This window comes from Malus domestica, chromosome 03 (genome assembly GCF_042453785.1).
Source record: "Malus domestica chromosome 03, GDT2T_hap1".
NCBI lineage: Eukaryota > Viridiplantae > Streptophyta > Magnoliopsida > Rosales > Rosaceae > Malus > Malus domestica.
In genome coordinates this window covers 26,752,677-26,772,001 of record NC_091663.1, presented here as the reverse complement: position 1 = coordinate 26,772,001, position 19,325 = coordinate 26,752,677, and the positions used below count along the sequence as shown (strand labels likewise).

General features: G+C 39.0%; 2 protein-coding genes across 4 annotated transcripts; one reads left to right on the top strand and one right to left on the bottom strand.

Moving 5' to 3' along the window:
- The first annotated feature begins 222 nt into the window (after positions 1–222).
- On the top strand, positions 223–3,338 carry LOC103428572 (autophagy-related protein 8C-like). Of its 3 annotated transcripts, none has more exons than XM_008366689.4 (6): positions 223–516; positions 630–699; positions 1,420–1,475; positions 1,903–1,955; positions 2,806–2,924; positions 3,018–3,338. In XM_008366689.4, exons 2-6 carry the CDS (start codon positions 663–665, stop codon positions 3,104–3,106), a joined length of 354 nt encoding a protein of 117 aa, XP_008364911.1. In that variant the 5' UTR covers positions 223–516; positions 630–662; the 3' UTR covers positions 3,107–3,338. The 3 variants fall into 3 exon arrangements, with proteins under 3 accessions (XP_008364911.1, XP_008364925.1, XP_008364918.1); XM_008366703.4 differs by having other exon boundaries at positions 360–516; positions 633–699; XM_008366696.4 differs by having other exon boundaries at positions 380–516; positions 622–699.
- A 7,325-nt stretch (positions 3,339–10,663) lies between these two features.
- Positions 10,664–19,125, bottom strand: LOC103428550 (uncharacterized). Its single transcript, XM_017330616.3, has 9 exons — positions 18,342–19,125; positions 17,810–17,855; positions 17,587–17,665; positions 17,456–17,501; positions 17,260–17,358; positions 14,137–14,205; positions 13,712–14,045; positions 13,319–13,464; positions 10,664–13,216 (listed from the first exon to the last, which is right to left on the bottom strand). The coding sequence occupies exons 1-9, from the start codon at positions 18,759–18,761 to the stop codon at positions 11,258–11,260; spliced, it is 3,198 nt and encodes a 1,065-aa protein (XP_017186105.3). The 5' UTR covers positions 18,762–19,125; the 3' UTR covers positions 10,664–11,257.
- Between the last annotated feature and the right edge of the window lie 200 nt (positions 19,126–19,325).

Genomic DNA, 19,325 nt, shown 5'->3' with positions numbered 1-19,325 from the left:
ATATACATTACTTCTTCTGCAACATTTTGTGTTGGTATAATACTCTACAACTGCTTCGTTCATGTCCCGAGTAAATGTTATTTCTCTAAATTTTGCCTATTTATAACAGTGAAGGGCTTTTAAAAATGTAAAGCACTTAAGCGCACTAGCGCCCAGTGCCCATCTGACCTACCACACCCAAACAAAAGCGCTTTTGAAACAAAAGCACTTATGTCCAAGAACTTGAAGGAAAGGAACGAAGGTCTTATGGAGCAAGTTAATTCCAATCCGTAATTTCGGTCAAACGAAACTTGGGCCACCACGGTGTAGCCCAGTTAAAATAGAACTCAAACCATTTTGATCCTGGGCCGCAGGGCGATGTCGGTAAAGGTAGTTGTGGAGTCACGCTCCGGTTCTTTTGAGTATTATCATCTCTTTTCCCAATTCACAAAGTTTCTCTCTCCTCAGCTCTCTCTCTCTCCCCTTCCTTCTCTCCTTCCCAAATTTTGTTCCTTTATCATTCCTTCAGATCTTCTGGTAAGAAGCTTATTTTAAAGAAAGGGGCTTTTGTTGTGATTTTTATTATTACCCTCGTTTTGGATCTGAAACCCTAATTTGGTTCTGTTTTTTGTGGTTGATCGGAACTCAAGAAGTGCTACAGAAACAGTCAAACCTGATCCTCCATGGCCAAAAGCTCCTTCAAGCTCGAACACCCGCTCGGTTCTCTCTCTCGCTCTCTCGCTCTCTCTCTCTCTCTCTCTCTCTCTCTCTCGACACACACACACACACACACACACACACAAGCAAACAAGTACTGATGTTATGTGCAGTGATGTGATTGTGATTGAGCTTGATTGAGTGACCCTGAATTTTGCTGATCGATATGTATCTTGCAATTTCCCTAAGAGTGGAACCAAAAAATTGAAAATTTGTTTTCTTTATTCAATTAGGTTAAAAAAAAACTCTTTGATTTGGGGTTTATGTGAAATTTAGTTATTTTCCACAATTCTTGGTCCTTCCTGTGTATAATTATGAGTTATATGATCTGGGTTACTGGTGTTTTAAGATTTAGTTGAGATGGTGCGAATATTACTTTTGGTTATGAGATTAAATTGCGGTAGGCCTTTCTATTTTGAATGTGAATCTGTAAATTATACTTGTGTGACGTTCCTTTGTCATAAATTTATTCAATTAGTTGTAGGGTGAGTATGCATGAAAAGTGAGAATTTTGAGCAGGTGAAAACGAATAGTCATTGGAGTCTGGGAACGAAATGTAAGCGTAGGAAGTATGGAGGAACTAACCATGCAGAGTGTCGCTTGCTTAGCTATTTATCTTTGGATGCGTAGCAATGGTCATGGAACGACAGCATCAAACTGTCTAGTTCTGCAAGTTATTCATATGTTTGTTACGTTTTCATTTTATCTTTATTTTGGTACCAGAAAGGAGGCAGGCAGAAGCTGCTCGGATCAGGGAGAAGTATCCTGACAGAATTCCGGTATGAATATTGAGTATCATTTCTAGTCCATCAAGAACCAGTGTTATGAATGCTGAAGGCAGTTAAAGCTAAGGCCTTGTAGAGCCTAAACACAATGAGATTGTCAAGTTTAACTTCTTTCTCGAAAATTATCAAATTTAACTTCTTAAAATATTAATTAACACAAAAATCAGATCCAATTCCAAAAAGCTATTTTTAGCCTTGAATGTTACCAAAATAGCACATGCTTTTGTGTTTGAGTTGTGCCTCTCTCAAGGAGCTTCATCAAGGGTCATAAGTTCTCCATGTAAAACTCATTTAGCTTTGGACTTGAACTGCTGTGCCTTGTAATAACACTTTTAAGATCCTTTTTCTTGTGATTTATGCCATGTGTGATTCTTATTTATGTAACATTTGTATTCTTGTTTAATTGTGTGTGTGTGTGTAGGTTATTGTGGAGAAGGCTGAAAGAAGTGACATACCAGACATTGACAAGAAAAAGTCAGTCTCTGTTTATATTTCATAGTCTCTCTATACTTTGTCTGTTCTTAATTGTGTTTTTTCCTGTTATTTGAATTACTCTGTGAGGCTTGCTTGATTGTGTTATGCAATTTTCCATAAGGTTTTCAATATGAAGAATGTGTTGAGTGAGAGAGAGACACGCACACTTGCACACACTTCTTTGGTAAGGTCAAGGCTTCATACTCACTTTCTTATGTGTGGTGTACTTCCTAGCATTCTGCAGTGTTTAGAAGGTTGTCATTTTGAAGTACATAAGTGTATGTGTTTGTGTGCCTTGCTTTCTGGCACCCTGCAATTTTTCAGAATGTTATTGTTTCGAAAACATCTGTCTTTTAACATTTGGGACTGTGTGGACATACTTTTGTAAATTCATTATGTCATAAGAATACATGTTTGTGCACTTGTGTGTGTTGAGTATATGTATTTACAGTTGGGTTATCTTCAGTTACTGATGTGACCAAACTGAGAAGTTATAATCTTTATATTATTTTGTGTGGCTGCTGAGATTTTCTTTCATTCTGTGTGAGATTCCTGTACACCACTGGCAATGCATCGTTGATCTTAAACTTAACCGTACACACCATTCCTTGCCCTCACAGATTCTCGCCTGATAGCTTGATAATACTTTTTCCCGAGTTATACCATACGGTTAAAGTAGTTAAAATGAGTTATAATCATAATGCTAGCAGCACGAATTAAGAACTACGCTTGATTGAAGCTGAAATATTGTTAACTTGATTTGTATTCTTTCACTATCTGTAAAACATTCTTTGTATTGTTCGTCATCTCATTGAAAATGTTATTTGTAATGGTCAAATGATGGAAACAGGTATCTGGTTCCTGCTGATTTGACTGTTGGGCAGTTTGTTTATGTGGTCCGGAAGAGGATTAAGCTCAGTGCCGAGAAGGCCATATTTATATTTGTGAAGAACATTTTGCCACCCACTGGTGAGAATAATACTCCAAAAATGTTTCATGTATACTGTAAATAACATGTCGGTCCCTATACCTGAACAGATATTTGGGTTTGTGGTATTACAGCTGCTATGATGTCTGCTATCTACGAGGAAAACAAAGACGAAGATGGTTTCCTCTACATGACCTACAGCGGTGAAAACACATTCGGTTAATTCTGATGCTGTCAATTCTGCATTATGTAAATAAGACTTTTTTAAGAAGCATGAAAGGTGTATATTCTGTTGGATTTCAAATTCGGCTACTGCATACTGCGGCTCAAAGCAGCCCCAAATTTGTGGTTGCTTTTTTTATGATAACTATTAACTGCTGTTGAATCTATGACTTTATTCTGTAAAATGCTATATGGTTAATCCTTCTATGAATCCAGCTAGTAAATTATCATTATTTCAATTGTGTTTGATGATATGATTGACTTTTCTATTGAATTTTGTTTTGGATGCCAAAGGAAGCGATGGCACGAGTTGTTTTTCGTTCCGCCTATTTTGTGTTCAAAATTCTGTTGTAATGTTCATTGCTGAAACCCAGGGCTTTAGCAAGTGTTGGATGCTCACGGTTCAGAGAATTGAACACGGGCGTTGAATGCTCTGAACCATCTGAGTTACGAGCCAGTTACTGATAGATGGTCAATATGTTCTTTAAAGTGCTTGAAAATATTAAACATGCCGTAACTGCTGATTCTTCGAAGCACAGCAATAACAAAGTTGAACTCGGAACTCGGAAGGCATCCGACCTTGCAAGTAGCCATGGCTCATTCTACCGCGATGTTTGCCATGTCTCAGTCTGTTCAATCTCCGGTTTGTAACCACTCAAGCGAGACAAAGATGCTACTGAAACACTACAAAAAGGCAATTTTGTCTTCCCATCTATTTTTCGCTATGGGTCGCTCATTTAGTGCCTATTTCATTACAACTTTTATTTTGTGGAGTTGAGCTTTTTTTTGGCTACCTTGGACTCTTTAAGTTTTCGTTATTCTGTACTAGTTTTTTCTTTTAATGAAATTTACTTTGATCGACAAAAAAATACTGTTTAAAATTGTTAAAGAGAAATAATTAGAATGCGATACGATTCCTTCAGAAGAGTTGATCAATGCGGTGGTCGAATTTTGTGAAGCTTGGGGTTATTAGAAATTGGGTGGTTGGAAGATGTGGTGGCAAACGTTCCTGGAAGGTGGGCATTGGGTCACGACTCATAACTCTCATTTATGACAACAACTTATACAGTATATGAATATATAGTCACCATAGCTTTCTCGCGCTAATAAAATAAAACTATGTTTAAGTTTTATCAATATATCCCTATTTTATTAGTATGAAATGCCACGTAATAATTTACTCGTAATATATAGGTTGTTCTAATTTAAACGAAAAACTTAACAGACTTGCCAGATGAGAAAAATAACATGTCTTAAAGACTAGGGGTGACACAGACAAATTAAAAGTCGCAGACAATTCAAATGTGATAAATACATGAGAGAAGAGACATTGCGAGAGGAACATGAGAAACGTGTTGAGAATGAATAATTTACGTGTGGTGTATTTTTAAACGCCACATATGGACAACATAAATCAGGTAACGTGGAATTAAGGTTCTATCATAAAAATCAATTGCCAATATGAGCCCATTCATATGGAAATCTCTTGGTTCAAACCCCTTGCTATTGGGTGGTAGATCTCTCTTCTTTACATTTATTACCACTCTTTCTTAATGAGTATTTTAATTGGAATAGTCTTATTACTTCAAGACTAACCCAATTTACTTATAAGTTCATGCAAAGTTCCTCCTCTTATTAATGAGATATTCATTAACAACACTCTACCATTCCGGTTATGCAGTTAAGAGAAAACGGACAAAGTCGATCGGTGAAATTTTAATATAAATAAACATTAGCAAAAACCAAGAGAGCCAATATATAAAGAGTTCATTTTCTCCATACTAGAAACATAATACAGAAAATTAAGATTGTTTAATACATGTGCTATCATATGAAATATATAAATACATATGACGTAAAAATCACGTCTTGAGAGTTTAGAATAAAACATACGCAATACTCATTACAAAAACAATTAGTAATAGGTGAGTGTTATATTTTTTTTGGAGAGATTTTAAGCTTGAATATCGTAAATAGCGAGTTAGGTACCAATTTATTTTTCTCATTATGGTTGTAATAAATAATAATATAATAATAATAACAAGGTGCAAGACACCCAATACTTGAGAGAGTTTGAGAGGAGATGAGACCAACACGTCTGTGGAAAACATTTTGTTTGAATTTTGAGGATGGCAATTAATCGTGTGCCTTGTGGTGTGTTGCTAAAATTAGATAAAGAGCCATCCAACATTGACCTAATTATTTATTTATTATTTTTCATACCTAATTATATTAATTAGGACATGTAATATGTGCACGGAGGGACCAAGACCATAACCTATTCATGTATATAAGTCCGTCTGTATTCATTCAGAAAATAAAGAGAAAACTTTATCAGTCTCTGTTGTTTAAATTTTAGCAGTCTCATCTGTATATTCAATGACTCTGCATTTTCTCCCAAACATCTTCAGCTGCTTTTCAGAAGCCTCTCACCGAAACAAACGTTACGTATGCAATGGCGATGTTTGTGTTCTCAGAAACAATAGATCGATGAAGAACAAGCAAAAACCGAGCATGAGGATTTCGTTCGCCCGCCTTTCTTTCAGAAGGTTAAAAGTTTATAGGCACAACAACTCAAGCTAATCAGCATGGAATTGTGGCAAAAGGATTAATTTGTGGTAGAACTCACTTCCGTTCATATACAAGTGCAGTTGTCCAGGAAAACTTTTTGTCTCGTTTGTTTGAACCAGAAGAATCAGCTCAAGTACTTAACTGTTAAGTAATAAGTACTTTTATTTAGTTTCTAAGGATCTATGTCATCATTTTTTCCCCCAACTGTACGCATCATTATATTTATTTTTTCCGTTTTTCCCATTTTCGGCTTCTCGTTAGAGCCCCTCGAGCAACGCTCGAACTCCTTCCGGTGATTAATATTCTAAAATATAATAACTTGGTTGATTTTTAAATTTCTTGTATAATTTATTATTTCATGCTCCAGCAATTCTGCATGTATTATCCATTTATTTTTGCCGTGAAATCGCACATGGCGTGTTTGGTTTTGCGGATTCAAGGTCAGGCAGTAGGAAATGAAACGTCAGACTGATATCATGTGAATGTGTATGAACATCCCCCGACTTCTCGTGCCGCAGAATTCTCAGCATGTTTCAATGCTAATATATGAGTGCTAGTGTTTTAGCTGTTTAATTTATTTTCCACAATTATTAAATTTTTTTATTTTCATACTCAGCTATTAATTTTCTGTGCTGCTGAATATTATGTACCATTAAATAAAAATTGGTTTATTTTAAATAGATTTTTCATAAGAAATAGGGAAATACCCAGAAATAAGACAATTTCTTAATCTTCTGTGCTGCTGAATATATGTACCATTAAATAAAAATTGGTTTATTTAAAATAGATTTTTCATAAAAAATAGGGAAATACCCAGAAATAAGACAATTCCTTAATCTTGAGATAGAAATAGGACATTTAAAATATGCACACGACCATGCACAATAATCGGCCAGAAATAAGATTTTCAACACCTTGAAATGACTTAATTACCCTTGTATATATATGGGTTATTTTCTCCCATTTTTTTTATTTCTCTCTCTCCCTCCCTCTCTCTCTTCTCTCACTTTCACCCTCACGCACTTTCTCTCCCCTTCTCACTGTGCACACATGGTGCACAATCCTCCCGACTAACACCGTCCAAATCGAAGCAACCACCAATTTCATCTCGTCCTCACGTGTCCAAAATACCTAACCTTGTCATGAATCTCATCCCCGATTGTTGGAATCAAAACTCAAGCAACCACGAGTTTTTCGGCCATTTTCCGACAACATGGCAAACAATTAAGGCTCGAGACCACCACCGCTGGACTCGCATTGACAGTGGGAACAAAGCCCAGTCATTAATTGCTGTGCACAAAACCCATTTGTTTTTTGCTCTCTTCCTTCCAATATTTGCAGATTAGTGGGATTAAATAAATGATTCTTTCATATTTGGGGAAGAGGAGAATAAACCCATAAGTTGTATAAAGTTTTGATGGGATTCCCTACCTTGTTTGAATGTTGTGATGGTGTTTACTAAAAATTGGCAAAAAATTGTGTTTTGTTGGATGAATTTTTCAGGATATGTTCACTGTATGTACATGACATGCAAATAATATGCTCACAAATCTGAGCCAACCCAAAAACCTAAAGCTCACAGCTTTCTCTTCGAAATCAGAAAAATGACATCATCACCGATAACGTCACCACCATATACACTATATGCACACCACATGCACATCATATGTACAATACATGCACATGATATGCATAGCATTAGAGATCAAGCAATGAGTTATTTTTTGCATTAATAAGAAACTTTAGCGGCAACCTATTGGTATAGTGGATACAATAAAAATATAATTGTTACGTATGTAAGGTTACCGTGGCGATTTGAAAAGTCTTGTTATGTATATCAATCACCATTTAATCATGCATGTGGAAAACATGATCTCGTTGTTGTTATTTTATGGACATGCATGATCCTTAATGTCCTCTAAGCTTTTTCTTAATTTTTTTTTTTGTTGAGGCTCATGCTCGTTAAATTCCAAGGTAAAACATATTGCATCATAACCAATGTATTAAAAGACGGAGGCATAGGCGAGGCGTTCCATAGATAGCCCCACCTAGGTGTGAGACGTGAGGTGAAGCCTTACAGGACCTTAAATAATAGGGGACAGCTGAGAAAAACAAGGGAAACAAGGAACTCTTATGGGTTTTAAAAATAAAAGAAAAATAGACTTGGCCAAAACGACGTCGTTTTGAGCCAACTCATTTAAAAAAAATTAAGACTTGGCCAAAACGATGTCGTTTTGGGCCAAATCTTTCAAAAAAAAAATTCCTCTTTTTCTTCTTCATAGTCGTCTTCCTCGTGAAGATGACGCACACCCCTGCAACCCTAAACTGAGCTATCAACTTCGATTTACCTATACAACAAAGCCATTTGACTTCGATTTAGGGTGGCTGATGGATCTAGGAACGCCCACCAATAGCCTTTAAGCGTGCCTCAGCCATCTAGGCTCACCTAGACCATTCTTGGGCGAGTTTTCGCCCACTCCCATTGGGAAGAGACGTTATCACTCCCACCCTGCCTCCGAAGCAGCTTAGGCGCGCCTTAGGGTGCTTCTTTTAAAACACTGATCATAACTAGTGAACATTCCCGCTTCTCGTATTAAGATATAGCCATGCATATTATATGCACACTGTATGCACATTACGAAAAAAATTTCACAAATTTCTACAATTGGACACTTGAACCAAAAATTGTCCCATCCCAGTTTTGTAGCACGTCAAAACTTCAAATTTATTCCACAACCTATAGGCCCCAAAATGAAACACAAACCTTGATTTAACTTCTAAGTTTTTGGGTTGCTCAGATTTGTGAGCATATCATGTGCATGTCATTTACATACAATAAGCAAATCCTGAAAAATTCATCCAACAAAACACCAGCATTTAATGACTAGCCTTTGTTCCCACTGTCGATTCGAGTCCAGTGGTGGTGGTCTCGAGCCTCAATTGTTTGCCGTGTTGTGGGAAAATGGCCGGAAAATTCGCGGTTGCTTGAGCTTCAATCCAAACGATCGGGGATGAGATTTGTGACAAGGCTAGGTGTTTTGGACTCATGAGGACGAGATGAAATTGGTTATGACTTCAATTTGGACGATGTTGGTCGGGATGACAATGCACCATATGTGCATAGTGAGAAGGGGAGAGAAAGTGTGTGAGGGAGAAAGTGAGAGAAGAGAGAGAGGAAGGGAGAGAGAGAAATAAGAAAATGGGAGGACATAACTCATTTATATGTGGGTATTTTAGTAATTTCGATTTTGTGCATGGCTTATGCATGGCCGGTTTGTCCTATTTTTGTTTCAAGATTAAGAAATTGTCCCACTTTGAGGTATTTCCCTAAAAAATATGACCAAGTTTTGTACGTAAACTAGTGTTTCAACAAATGCACCCCGAGGTGCTCCTAGACGGCTTTGGAGGTGGGGTGGGCGTGAAATCGCTTTTGCCCAATGGGAGTAGGCAAACACTTGCTAGATGTGGTTGAGGCATGCCTAGGTGGCTGAGGCATGCCTTAGGGTGTTCTGAGTTGGCCAAAACCCTTGCCTTAAAATTTGCTGGCACCCCTTGAAATCGGAGGTTGGGCCTCTGAGGCTCTGCCCTCTGGTCTTTTTTTTTTTTATGTTGTAGTGATTGCCATATGATTTTCTTTATGTTGCATTGGCTGAATCTTCACAAAGAAGAAGAAGAATTATCATTATTTCTTTTTTATGACTTGACCCAAAACAACATTGTATTGGTGAAGTATTTTTATTTTTATTTTTATTTTTAATGATTTGGCCCAAAACGGTTTTGGTCAAGTCTAATTTCTTTTATATACACTTCATAATCTCCAGTAGATCCCCTTCTTCCCCATCCACCCGATTCCCATATTCCTATTCACAGTTCTCCAATTCCTTGATTCTTCAAACCCTAAATTATCAATCCCATATTTCAAGTTTACGCCAATCTCATGCTTCAACTTGTTTCGAAATTCTCCACACCACCATAATTTGTTTCAAAATTTAAATAAGTTTTTTAGTGTTCTAATCTCAATTTGGTCGTGATTGCTTGTTTAATTGTTGATTAATTGTTTTACAAAGTTATATTATATAATTACATATATAATATATATTAAAAATTCTAAATCCCGTGAGGCTTCACTTCATACCTCAAGGCTTTCGCCTAAGTGGGATTATCAATGAAACACTTCACCACGCCTTCACCTTTTAAAACGTTGATGTAAACACTATGTAGTGTTCATACAATGACAATGGACTAAAATGTCTGCATGTCGGCATAGAGAACAATTTGTTTCTTCATCTTTTTGTCCTGGTCAATATGTCAATATTTGTTTTTGTCAAACGATAATGATTGTGTTCATAACATAGCTTAAGCAAAATCAAAAGAAACTGCGTATGTAGAAACGTAAAGGGAGTTTCTATTCACACTTCCACTTTTCTCTCTTTCTACCTAACAACTTCTTCTCATTTAAACATAATTTTAGAATTTTAATTCCAAATCAAAAATCAAATTGGGGATCAATCACCCTTAATGGTCGAGCACAATTAAGCACACCGAGAAATAACTAATTTAAATTCATACTCTTTGATTTTGAGATTGGATTGTGACTAATTATAGATTTGAATTATTATGTAATGTTTAAAGTAGAAAATTTTTGAGTTTTTTTATGAGAAAATCATAGCTTGTCGCTCAAAATGTTCTTATCGTTCAGTAGAGAGTTGTTGGACGTCTTCTAGATGTTTGTTAGGAGTTGTCGAACCTCTTCCAAATTTTTATTTCGGGTGTGTACTGTCGAACCTTTCATAAAACCCCAAACGACTTGTTGGTCTTTCCTTCTTCGAAATTTTGTATTGATTCACTTATATGTGAGGTGAAAGCTGATGAAGGCGTACATAAGAAGACTCTTGAAACTAAGATATTCTCCCAGTGGCACCACCGATGGCAAAACGACATTTGTTTGCGGGTTGTGTAGAGAGATTATTGGCCGAACCCGTGACCGTGAAAATACAGAAACATTAAATTTTAGTGACAATAGTCCACAATGTACATTATAAGCGTAGTAGTGGTATAAAGTGGAATTCTCAATGCAATTACATACATAAAATGACTAAATTCTACATAAGTAATTCTACCCATCAACCTGTAACAATGTACAAGGCCTCAACCAGATATGTAACAGCTCCTAAGCGATTTGATATAAATCTTCAAATGGATCCTCCTTCTGCCGAGACGAAAACCTGCGTAGGCAAGTCTGAATTCCTTATCTGGGCCAGAAAATGAAGTTCTGTTAAACCTATAGCTTCTTAAGTTCTGAGCTGATCATATCAGGTCGAGCAAAGCTAATCTAACCAGAGACAATCCTTCGTTACGTGTGGACAACTCCTTGTAGAAGTCAAAAATGGATAAACATCGCCTCTAAAATCATTCTGTCATAACGAGATCCTTGGCATTCTCACACTGGATGCAACCATGGCACCAGAGACACGAGGTGAATCCCTGAGACAGAGGCCAGAAGCCAGAAGCCAGAAGCCAGAAGCCAGAGACAACTCACCCTTTTACTCTTTGTTTAATTCCTCTGAATACGTATCTAGACTCAGAGTTGCAACGCCAGGTCTGGCTGCTGAGAGTCAGCCAGAAGACTAGAGGACTGTTTTACCGGAGACCCAGGGGACTGGAAACCAATATTCAAGTCTGGAGGAAGGCTTTCCTGTTTCTGTTTTGGTCTTGGCTGAGCAGTTGGACTGAGACCCCGCCAAGGTGATTGCGCCTGAAATCTAGATAAGTCAGCTGCTGGCAACTGAGGAAAAACTGTAGGTCGGCCTTGAAAATGTGCTTCATTCGCCATACGAACAGGTTGTTGTAAAAAGGTTGGAAATGAAAAACTGTTCTGAGTTTGAAATTGCATTGGAAACTCCCCACGAACTCGTGAAATTTGTGACTGAAAATCCCTAGCTGGGTTATATAATGAATCTGCAGATATCTGACTTTTGGGTTTAGTGAGATCCTCCGTAGGCTGATTAAATGCTCCAGCACCTATAGACATCCAGGCCCGGGCAGCAGCTGCTGCAGCATTGCCAGAATCATCTCTTCTTACTGATGGAACCGATGACCCAATAGGTTGAGTATCAACTGATGATTGACTTGACGATTTATGTTGCTTTTGACTTGATGATTTATGTTGCTTTTGATTCTTTTCTGCCAAGTTTTTCAAAAACTGTACGGAATCACTATGACCCTGCACCTGTCCATGAGGAAAGAAAGCTGCTGTCCTATCCATTTGAGTATGAGCACTATCAGATGGACTAATCATCCGGTTGTCCAGAGAAGCACTCACATTTTTCCCATTAGGCAACCCTCGGTTAACATTTCCATTAGAATCCGGCATCTTAAAAGGTACAGGTTGTGGAAGATTCATGTTCCTTGATACTGTATCTCTGGGCCTAGAAGCCTCTGCCTCCGATTTTCTTGATGATTGCTTTTCTGCAACAAGATTGGCATTATTGTGATTGACTGAGGGTATAGAGTTCAACTCAACTTCCTTTTGAACCTTCTTCTCAGGCTCAACAAACCGGGATTGCAGTTTTTTCTGTGGATTAACTGAGGGTATAGAGTTCGACTCAGCTGCCTTTTGAACCTTCTTCTCAGGTTTGATATACCGGGATTGCAGGTTTTTCTGTGGATGAACTGAGGGTATGGAGTTCAACTCAACTTCCTTTTGAACCTCCTTCTCAGGCTCGATAAACCGGGATTGCAGTTTATTCTGTGGATTAACTGAGGGTATAGAGTTCAACTCAACTGCCTTTTGAACCTTCTTCTCAGGCTTGATAGACCAGGATTGCAGGTTTTTCTGTGGATGAACTGAGGGTATGCAGTTCAACTCAACTTCCTTTTGAACCGTCTTCTCAGGCTCGATAAACCGGGATTGCATTTTATTCTGCGAATTGACTGAGGGTATAGAGTTCAACTCAACTGCCTTTTGAACCTTCTTCCCAGGCTCAATAAACCGGGATTGTGGGTTTTTCTGTGGATGAACTGAGGGTATGGGGTTCAACTCAACTTCCTTTTGAACCTTTTTCTCAGGCTCCCTAAACTGAGATTGCAGGTTTTTCTGTGGATTAACTGTGGAATTAGGTTTTGCTCCAACAGGACGGATCACAGTCGGTTTCCCTTCTGAGTACTGCCCCCTAGTAGTAGAACCAAGAAAAGATGGCCTCCCTCCTGAAGTAGGCACACTAACGGAGTGCTGTCTCTCTTCTGTAACAGGGTGCTCCTTAGCAGGAACTGAAGTCCTAAGAGTTCTGTCATCCTTTCTCAATTCCGGGCATGAATAAAACTTTGAAGCCAAAGCAGATTGATTTTGGGTACTATTTTCAACCAGTAATACAGGGGTTGGAAGTGGCTCATATTCTCCAACCCAACCGCGGCCAAATTTACACCCTTCAGGTAGTGCTTGTTCAATCCTCTTTGACGCAACTTTCCAAGCAACAGATCCAAGATTTCCACAAAACCGAGCAAGGCTCCTAGCGTATGAATATTCTGCATGAAGCCCAACCTGATTCGATATGGATAAATATTATTAAAATAAGTTAGTACAAAAGCCAACTAGTAGGGAAATAAAAGATTAAATGTGAAGACTAGATTCCTTGTTACATACTGCAACAAATTGCTTGATTTCACTGTCAAAGGTAGTAAATACAGATTCTGATCTGACCACGGGCTGAGTGGATATGTTGTAGGTTGCACGGCGGTTTTCATCAACCACGGATGGCTTCCTCCCAACTTTCGATAGGAGACCCTTCCCTACAAAAAGTACAAGAATAAAATAATTAGAGGTGAATCCTCTGCTATGTTACAACATTATGATGACCAAGTTTTTTCAGATCCTTTTTGAGATAAGATAATTCGTGTCTATCAAAGGAGAGGGCAAAGAAATCAACTTTGCTAATTAATCCACTATTTTAACAAGAACATTGAGATCCACACGTTCATTTTTGTGTCAAATCATAATTCTACATTACCAAAGGGGTAAACAAACAGTTCAGTGCACCTGATGACATATCTTCTGGCTTCTCCACATTAGCTTCATTCAAAGAGGAATTACCCTCTACAGGTCCATCAATGTTGCTAGGTCTCTCACAACCACTACCTTGTGTTGGAAGGGAAGTGTTCTGGACATCTACAGCAGTGGCAAGAGTGGCACCTGAGGAGAAATCAGAGCCAATGGGTTCCTGTAATGTTCGACACAAAGGCTTCTTTGTCTGTTTCTTGACCAAAGAATTGGACTTTGTTTTCTGCACTAATTTGAGCTCCTTTTCCAAGCGTTCATAGTCACTTCGCAGCCTATCAAATTTTCTCTTTGCCAGCTCTTGTATTGAACATGCCTTTCAAAAATATCACAAGACAGTGGTAAGAAACAAACAAGATAAACCAGAACAAGACGACTTAAATAATAAGACAGCAAAAGCTAATTACCTGTTTATAGTATATCGTATCTGATGAATTGTATTCCATTGCATTTGAACATATTAAAAAGACATCACCCTGCAACCAAGAGGAACATATTACCAACAAGACACTTCTCTCCTCTTTTAACATAATTTCATGGAAATGAACTAGAGTAAGAAGATTATTTAATTATTCATTCTAGAGAGAAAAATGTGTGTTTTAGATAGAGAGAGAGAGAGAGAGAGAGAGAGAGAGTAGTGTAAGAAAATTATTAAATTACAAGAATAGTCAATTTCAAATGTGAATTTATGCACTTTTCTCTCCCTCACCCCCCTTTTAACTAAGCATATAGCAAAATATCTTCATAGATTAAATACAACAACAACAATAACAAAGCCTTTTCCTACTAAGTGGGGTCGGCTATATGAATCCTAGAACACCATTGCGCTTGGTTCTGTGTCATGTCCTCCGTTAGATCCAAGTACTCTAAGTCTTTTCTTAGGGTCTCTTCCAAAGTTTTCCTAGGTCTTCTACCCCTTCGGCCCTGAACCTCTATCCCGTAGTCACATCTTCGAACCGGAGCGTCAATAGGCCTTTGCACATATCTAAACCACCGTAACCGATTTTCTCTCATCTTTCCTTCAATTTCGGCTACTCCTACTTTACCTCAAATATCCTCATTCCTAATCTTATCCTTTCTCGTATGCCCACACATCCAACGAAACATCCTCATCTCTGCTACACCCATTTTATGTACGTGTTGATGCTTCACCGCCCAACATTCTGTGCCATACAGAATAGCCGACCTTATTGCCGTCCTATAAAAAATTTCCTTGAGCTTCAGTGGCATATGACGGTCACACAACACGCCTGATGCACTCTTCCACTTCATCCATCCAACTTGTATTCTATGGTTGAGGTTTCCATCTAATTTTCCGTTCTTTTGCAAGATAGATCCTAGATAGCGAAAGCGATCGCTCTTTGGTATTTCCTTATCTTTGATCCTCACCCTAACTCATTTTGGCCTCCATTTGCACTGAACTTGCACTCTATATATTCTGTCTTTGATCGGCTTAGGCGAAGACCTTTAAATTCCAACACTTCTCTCCAAAGGTTAAGCTTCACATTTACCCCTTCCTGAGTTTCATCTATCAACACTATATCGTCTGCGAAAAGCATACACCAAAAAATATCATCTTGAATATGTCCTGTTAACTCATCTATTACCAATGCAAAAAGATAAGGACTTAAGGATGAGCCTTGATGTAACCCTACAGTTATAGGGAAGCTTTCGTTTGTCCTTCATAAGTTCTTACGGCAGTCCTTGCTCCATCATACATATCCTTTATAGCTTGGATATATGCTAATCGTACTCCTTTCTTCTCTAAAATCCTCCAAAGAATGTATCTTGAGACCCTATCATATGTTTTTTCCAAATCTATAAAGACCATGTATAAATCCTTTTTCGTATCTCTATATCTTTCCATCAATCTTCGTAAGAGATAGATTGCCTCTATGGTTGAGCGCCCTGGCATGAACCCGAATTGGTTGTCCGAAACCCGTGTCTCTTGCCTCAATCTATGCTCAATGACTCTCTCCCAGAACTTCATTGTATAACTCATTAGCTTAATACCCCTATAGTTCATGCAATTTTGTACATCGACCTTATTCAAAGTGCTCTTTCGCGACTCATTTGGCATCTTCTTCGTTTTCAAAATCCTATTGAAAAAGTCAATGAGCCATGCTATACCTGTCTCTCTCAAGACCTTCCACACTTCGATCGGTATATCATCTGGGCCCACTGCTTTTCTATGCTTCATCTTTTTCAAAGCTACAACCACTTCTTCCTTCCTGATTCGAAGGTAAATGGAGTAGTTTCTACACTTTTCTGAGTTACTTAACTCCCCCAAAGAAGTACTCCTTTCATGTCCTTCATTGAAAAGATTATGAAAATAACCTCTCCATCTGTCTTTGACCGCGTTCTCTGTAGCAAGAACCTTTCCATCCTCATCCTTGATGCACCTCACTTGGTTTAGGTCCCTTGTCTTCTTTTCCCTTACTTTAACTAGTTTATAGATATCCAACTCTCCTTCTTTGGTATCTAGTCGCTTATGCATATCGTCATAAGCCGCTAGCTTAGCTTCTCTCCCAAGACCTTCATAGATTAAATCCTTCCATAAATTTCTATAGTTCTCTTGAGAAAGAGTAGTCATCTTAGATTGTGTGTGTGTGTGTGAGAGAGAGAGAGAGAGGGAGAGAAGTGTTATCTTAGATTGTACGAAAGATTTTGTACTACTCTTTGTACCAATAGCATCAACCAAATAGAATGGATATAATCATATAATGATCAACATAAACCAAAAGCATGATGTGCCTGAAATCCACAATGGGGTAGCAAAAGAGATGGTGTGATCCTAATTTTTCATTGAATTCTATCAAACATGGAAGCAAACATCAGCTATCACATTTGGCTCTAAACCCTGAGAGTGCTAAATGTGAGATGCTTTAGTGTGTCCCCCCCCCCCAAAAAAAAAAAAGAAAGCTACGTCGAAGGGAGAAAGAAAAAAGGATATCAACATTTCTATCCTCAATTGCACATCCAAGGAAAAATCAGGCAAAATGGAATCCTATATTAGATTGAAGATACTGTGAAATTTTAGGCAAAATTTATTCCCAATTAACACTGGTCTGACTCCACTTCCCCAGTCAATTCTGAAGTGTTATCACTAACAATTTGCACAGAATCCACATCCTGCGCCCTTAAAACTTAGGAGCTTTAAATCCAATATCCTCCATCTCTCTCGCCCTCCTTCCAACATATGCACAACACAGTTCGCCCAACTTGTTTCCAACAAGTATCTAAATTACTTTTTCAGTACTCCCTCTTTCACTTTGCTACCCAAATTCCCTGAACTAATTAATGAACACCACAGTAGTATATACAGAGGTGTTCACCGTAACAAAAAACTAAAAGGGAGGGAAAAGTTGAAGAAAAATTATTCTGCCCCCTCAGCCCCCACCCTTAACTTTAAGAAGATCCTATAATGTTGTCGGGTATTGAGGAAAGTCATGCAGTGTTTCTACAACAAAGCCTATTTAATCCCCTGAAGATTAATGAGAGTATGTGGTTGGTAACATATGAGCACTCACCTCAAATTGTTCCAGTGTAGAATACAATCCGTTTGCTAACTGCTTTCTCACCGTGGCAAAGTCCATTGGACGCTCAATGACCTCGTGATAATCAGGAAGCTGTAACATTAAAACACCTTATGAAACTCTAACCCCTGAAATAGCGAAGAGCGCTGAACGAACACAGAACGATTTCATGGCGAAAAATTAACCGCACCTCTTCAGGATCAACTGGTTCTGCATATACACCGTAAGTGTCTTTCCTGCCACAATGAGATGTGAGCGTCAGAAAACAAAGCTTTTAGCTTTGAAATTAGCAACATTTAACAACAGAGGGCAAATCCATACTTTTGAAGCTTGTCAAGAATCAACTCCAACGTTTTCTTATCCGGCAACGGAATCGCAGCATTTGGATCAGACGGCGCTCCTGAAACAAACCCAATAACAATTCAACAACCCCATATCAAATTCACAAATCCGAAACCCAGAACGAAAAACAAAAAACTAAAACCCATACATCCAATTCACCCAGAAACCCGAAAAATGGATATGCAATGAACCAAAAACAAACCTGGAGGGGAATCAGGCCGCTTTGAGTCAGCTTTTCGACACCGTTCCTGTCAAAATCCATAGGCGCCATGAAAACCCCAAAGAAATAAATAAACAGTCCAACGAAATTAAAATGTAAAAGCAAGAAAGACTGCGGTTTAATGTGACAGAGACAAAGACATATAAGGCACAGCAGACAATGCGTACCTAGAGAGAGAGTGTGTGTGAGAAAGAGAGAGAGAGAGAGAGAGAGAGAGAGAGAGAGGAACGTGGGGAGAGCGTGATCAGATTCGTGTTGGTTTTTGACAGTTGACTCCGACCGTTATTATCAACAGACACAGAGAGAGAGAGAGAGTGTGTGAGTGTGTGTAAGAGTGAGAGAGAAGCTAGAAAGAGAGAGAGTGTGTGCAATATAGAAGTCTGGACCAATCAGAACACTACTCTGAGCTGGACTCGCGCGCACACAATCTCCCTCTCCCCATTTCAAAGGAGCTCTCCTTCTTTCATCATCGGATCCGTGCATTGATGCTAAAACCCTATCTACAAACACATACCTCACAATCATCATCGTCCTCATCAATTCCGTCATCATCTTTATCAGAATCATCGCCGCCGTTAATCCGGCGCCTCTTCTGCTGCTTCCTCTCACTCTCGCCGTCCTCCTCATCCTCATCCTCATCGCCGCCAGAATCCTGCGCGTGGGAATCACGCGCCGAACGGTTTCCGGCCTGGTCGAGCTTCACCACCAGCTTCACCTTCTTCTCTCTCCTCCTCTCGTCTTCTTCCTCGTCTTCCTCGTCATCCTCGTCCAAGTAGTCGTCGTAGTCTATGTTGTACTTAACATTTCTCCGCCGCAGGCTCCGCCGGACGTCCGACTCTTTCTTCGCCGTCTTCGCCGGCAGCTCGCCGGACCGGCGTGCCAGATCTGCCTTCGATGGCCTCCCCTTCTTCTTCCTCCTCACGATCTGACCCATCCCCCACTTTTTCTCTCTCTTACTCTCTCTCTAAAACCCTCACTCTATCTCTCTGCCTCTCTATCTCTCTCTAAAAATACGCTCTTTTTCTCTCTCTATCTTTTGCTTTGGCTGCATTATTTTCGATGCCAGTGGCTTGGACTTTTCGAAATGTGAGGTCCGCGCCTCAGGTTCGGGTGCGAGAAGGTCAATAAATCATTGATTACCTTTTTTGCTAGTGTTTGGCCGAAACGGCGTCAGTGGCTGAGGAAGACGGCGTTTGGTGCTGCCCGTTGCCCGGATTGGCCTTGCGTGCTGCCCGCGATGCTTTTGTCAATTGTCACTGTGCCCTTTTCCTATCAGTTACTATTAGGTCGTCTTTGGCGCGAGATTCCACGCCCCGCGAACTTACCAAAGGAATTTAAACGTGTGTTTCCAACTTGAATTCTGAAGAGGGAAAAAGGATTATATATTTTCAGAAATTAAAAAATGTGGGAGGTTTTTTATTTGATGTTTACAGCTGATGAGCCTGTTTGATTGTAATTACAGCAAGGCAAAATTGATCATAATCACTTTAGGTTCTGA